The 4,895-nt window shown below is 33.7% G+C and overlaps 1 protein-coding gene across 1 annotated transcript; it reads left to right on the top strand.

The window, feature by feature from the left end:
* The first annotated feature begins 1,657 nt into the window (after positions 1–1,657).
* Positions 1,658–4,530, top strand: LOC130507660 (putative ubiquitin-conjugating enzyme E2 38). Its single transcript, XM_057002348.1, has 5 exons — positions 1,658–1,997; positions 2,078–2,123; positions 2,815–3,155; positions 3,414–3,721; positions 4,157–4,530. The coding sequence occupies exons 1-5, from the start codon at positions 1,770–1,772 to the stop codon at positions 4,206–4,208; spliced, it is 975 nt and encodes a 324-aa protein (XP_056858328.1). The 5' UTR covers positions 1,658–1,769; the 3' UTR covers positions 4,209–4,530.
* The last annotated feature ends 365 nt before the right edge of the window (positions 4,531–4,895 follow it).

Raw genomic sequence — 4,895 nt, 5'->3', positions numbered from 1 at the left:
AAGTATGTATCTTTTTAAAAAATTTAAATCTTAAACATTTCTAAATCTCAGGTCAAAAAGAACAAAATGAGAATAAATTCCAAAATCAATATTTATATTGAGCAATAACCAAAATGAAAAATGACATAAAAGAGAAAATATTGAAGATATGTAGGATTGATACGTGAACGTACACTTCTTATAAACATAATTAACTTTTAAATTGCTAAATCAAAATATAAAACCGAGGTGATATAATTTCATTGTAACCAAATAGTAGACCTGGAATTCTTCGGCATAAACGTTAAGTTGTTATGCAATAATTGATTTTTTGACCTAAAATATTTTTTAAAATGGGATCAGCTCATCAGTAAAAAAATTATGTAACTAACAAAAGAAATTTTAAAGAAATATTTAAGGGCCAAAAATATTATACGATCAATAATATATATATTTTAATATAATATTTTTTAAATAATTTTCGTATTGTGAATGTCTTATTATAGTTTATTTTAAATGGCAAAGAATTAAATAATTATGGAAACTAACCGATGAAATTTTTCTTTTTAAAAACTTTGTTTTCTGAATTAGATTCCATAATAAAGTGATTTATAGCAAAGGGAAATCGAGTTTGTATTCGACCAGAAAAAGCAAACTGAGTTGGCTAAGGAATTAGACATAAATCTAAATAGTCCCATCTTTTCACACTCTCTCCTCTCCTTAGAGAGAGAAAATTCTCTCTATTGTCCTTGTTAACAAAATTACATCTTTCACAAGGAATAGAGAGAAAGAGAGAGATTTTGTTTTGTAATATATTCGATCCGATGGATCGATTTTTTTGTTTCGCTTTGGCGATCCTCTAGTTTCGCTTGGCGATTTTACTCTTTCGCTTAGGCGATTTTGTGTTGCTTTCAAACTCAAATCGAATCTGTTCTTCAAGTTCTATCATTACTTTTTTCGATTTTGGTTTGAATTTTAATAAAGTTTAATCTTTTCCTTCGACTCTCCTCTAAAACTACAATACCGGCTGTCTCTTTTGATCATCTTCTGTTCTTTTGGTTATGCTCAATTTCTATTTCCAGATGAAGTCAATCTTTGCCATTAAAGTTACTCTGGGCAGAGTATTCAGAAGGAATAGAATATTAGAGTTTTGCATATTAGTTTCTTTGGTTTGAATCAGTTCAAGAAGAGTCAAAGCTTGATTGTGTTTCAAGTGTTTTGACAACGACTGTTTTCAAATCTTCTGAAACTATTTGGAGATCATGACATCCAAGGAAGAGATTGAAGATCGATTGAAGATAGAGGCGCGCAGGAGAGTGAAGTATGGAACTTGGGCTTCGAGGATCCAAGCATGCGGCAGAGCATACGGCGGAGAAGCTCCCACGGTGACCAGAGAAGTTGTAATTGCATGAGAGACACGTGGCGAATCATGCTTTGCAAAGCAGCTTGAATTAGGGCACGTGGTGATGATGCAGACAGACTTTGCCGACCTAAAACTGGGCTTAATTTCATATTATTTATGTTGTATCTTGTTTTGGGCCTCGTATTTTCTTAAAGCCTGATCCATGTAACTTTCGCCCATTGGGCAAGTCAATGAAACGTCGACAAAAAAAAAAGACATAAATCTAATTAAACCGGACCAGATCGGTCCTTTTCTCGCTGGCATAACCCACACCTGTTTTGTTAACAGATCAATCTCTCTCTCTCTCTCTCTCTCTCTCTCTCTCTCTCTCTCTCTCTTCTTTCACTGAACAGTCTCACGAGCAAAGCGAAAGACCGTTGCTTAATTAATGTCACTCTCTTCCTCTTCATCATCATCCTCGTCTTCTCAGAAGACATGGATTGTACACGGAATCTTAGCCGGAACAGCGATCGCAGCAGCGATTGGCGCACGTGCCTATCTGAGTGGATCCAGGAAATTCCGGAGCCGGGTCGTCGGGATCATCCCCGCCCGTTACGCTTCCTCTCGATTCGAGGGCAAGCCTCTCGTGAAAATCCTCGGCAAACCCATGATCCAGGTTCCTCCTTAGTCTATTATATACATAATGTATAACTCTCAGCTTCTTCGTGCTTATGTGTTGGATCTATGTTGGATTAGAGAACTTGGGAGAGATCGAAGTTAGCTTCTACACTTGATCACGTTGGTAATGTGGCTCCCATCTCTACTCTTTATGACTCTATACATAGCAAAGTTGTGTACGATGTTAACTTGCTTGACTTTCATTAATTGGCATGCTTTTAGTTGGAACCTACCTTTAGTTTTGTCGGTAACCTGTGACTGTTGAGATTACAGGATGTCTGGTTTCTTGTTTTCATAGTTAGCTTCTACGCTTGATCACGTTAGTAATGTGGCTCAGATCTCTTAATGTGTGTACTTTCATAGTTAGCTTCTGTTTTCGGTTTCGGGTAATTCGGTTCAGCCACAATCTCACCGAAGTAAACCATAAAAGTCGGTTTGGTTTGGTTTGGTTTGGTCCTTTTCTAATTTTATTTTCGAAACTGACTAATTTTTTTGTTTCGGTCAGATTTCGTATCATTTCTAAAAAAAACTTGGACATTTACAGTTAAATTCAGTTATTTAGGTTAAATTGGGTTTTCTGTTTGTTTGGTTAATTTGGTTAATTACGGATAATTTGGTTATTTATTTTGAATAAAAAATCAACTGAACCGAACCGAATTTTCAAAATTCCACCGAACTCAGAACGGTAACTTAACTCAAAACCGAAGGTTCGGTTCAGACAAAATCCACAGGCCTAGAACTTGGAAGTCCTGTTCTTTAAGTTGTGACTGTTGAGATTAAAGTTGTCTGTTTTGTTGTATCGTTTGACTTCTCAGTTGTAGCAACGGATGATGAAAGGATTGCGGATTGCTGTCGTGGGTTTGGTGCTGATGTCATCATGACTTCAGAGTCTTGCAGAAACGGTCTCTATACAAATGACTTCAGAGTCTTGCAGAAACGGTCTCTATACAAATTTCTTCAACCCCCAGAAACAATGTTGCAGCTTCTCGTCTCAATCCAAGCGCTCATCTTGAATCAGAAACCATACTTCAACGAACCTGGCTATGAGGCCACCAAGGGGACTACATCAGGCGAGGCCCACTCCAAAGTTTACAGTGAGAACGTTTTCATATTGTCGTTAAAGACTATGGTTTACAGCATGAGGAAGCCACCCAAGGTAATTAGTTGGACGAAGAGTTTTTTTTTGTTCTTTGAATATAATTATTATAATAAATAAAATAAAACAAATCTAAAAGTAATATATCAATACAAATGCTAAAAACACGTAAGAAAAAAAACACAAATAATAAATCAATTCAAATATTTTTAATCATTAAATATATAAATTAAAGATAGCATTAAATATATAAATTTAAGATAGCAAAAGCGTTTCTTGATTATTTGAAGAGTGTTAATAGTTGTGATGGATGTGCAGCACTTTGAAGAGTTTGTTCTTAGCCATTACTTTGTGAAGGCACTTGACATAGTTAGAGCGTGCAATGCTTACAAAAATGGAGCTCCTGTTGGTTCCATTGTTAAAGGTGGTGTCCAAGGCATTGAGGAAACTAGCCAGAGTGGCTCTAAGAAGTTTAGGACCGATGTGGCCGCCTTTACGAAGACAGTTGCTGGTGAGTTCGTTAAGTTAGGAGTCAAGGAGCTAGAAGAAAAACCTAAACCACCGCCTGTGGTCAATGCAAACACAGAGAGTAATACAGCTAACCGTAAGAGAAGCAGATCATCGAGGTGAGTGAGCCAAATCCACCTTTTTGTTTTGATGTTATTAATAATAAGCAGAGAGAAAGAGAAGTCTTTTCCCAAATTGATCATAACTTATTAGTATTTTCCGTTTAAAAATTCAAAATGTTTTCTTATTTTATGCTTTTATATATGTTAGGATGGTATAACTAATTATAATTTACCGTATCATTATGATTGGTTAAGTTACATATAATCTATATAGTAAATGCTATTTTTTTTAAGATTTGTGGTTTTAGCTAAAAAAATAGAGGGAATATTCTTATGAGTATTGTTTGGATTGAGAACCTGAAAATAAGTGCATTTTTTAGTAGTGAAATTTGATGACTTCCTCAGCTTGGTATGTAATTTCTAGCATTCGTATTGACTGATTATTTTCAGACTTATTTATTTATTTTAATAATTATTATTTTTTTGTGATAGCATCAAAGAATTTCTCGCCAATATCGGACGCTGCGTTTTTCAGTTGGATTGAGTCGTGCAAACAAACAAGTATCAAGTTTAAGAAGACTCACAGATTGAAGATTTGATGAGTAGGAGGAATCTAACAGGGCATAGAAGTCCGACTTACTATTTTCTTTTATCTTTTATTACCTGGACAAGTAGTTTATTTATATCATTAGAGGTTTTAGTTTTAAGTTTATCCGTTCTGATTTATTAACAGATTTTAAATATATAAAAAAATCGATTAGAGATCTCTTTGAGAAGAGGTAACTATCTGTGTACTACTACAATGTTAGTTCATAAGAGCATCTCTAACACATTCTATTTTTCATTTTGAGAAATTTTTTAAAAAATTTATTCCATGTTTATTTTAAAATAGAATGAAAATAGATGTATTTATAATAAAATAATTTGTTTGTTTTTATTTACTACTCTATTTTATTTAAAATATAGTAGAATTTGAGTGAAATCTAATTTTATGATAAAATTATACTATTATAAAAAAATAAAGTGCAATCTTATATATCATGTGCGATCACTAAAGTTGCATTAGTTAGACAAATGATACAGAAGTTAAACTAAGAAGAGAACATATTTGTAATCCATATAAGCTTTTTATTTCAGTGATTTTACTAAAGATCAATGCATTTACCGATGATCCTCAGAAACATTTTAAAAGTTATAAAATGTAGTCTGTATTAATTAAAAAACTAGGTGT

The sequence above is a fragment of the Raphanus sativus genome, unplaced genomic scaffold (assembly GCF_000801105.2).
Source record: "Raphanus sativus cultivar WK10039 unplaced genomic scaffold, ASM80110v3 Scaffold5096, whole genome shotgun sequence".
Classification (NCBI taxonomy): domain Eukaryota; kingdom Viridiplantae; phylum Streptophyta; class Magnoliopsida; order Brassicales; family Brassicaceae; genus Raphanus; species Raphanus sativus.
Note: the sequence above shows the minus strand (reverse complement) of the source record. Positions and strands in the feature narration are given on the sequence as shown.

Excerpts from the sequence above, each read along its gene's own strand:
- LOC130507660 (XM_057002348.1), top strand. The coding sequence starts at position 1,770 with ATGTCACTCTCTTCCTCTTCATCATCATCCTCGTCTTCTCAGAAGACA. Across the intron at positions 1,998-2,077 it reads TCGGCAAACCCATGATCCAG|AGAACTTGGGAGAGATCGAA; the intron begins GTTCCTCCTTAG and ends ATGTTGGATTAG. Across the intron at positions 3,722-4,156 it reads AAGAGAAGCAGATCATCGAG|CATCAAAGAATTTCTCGCCA; the intron begins GTGAGTGAGCCA and ends TTTTTGTGATAG.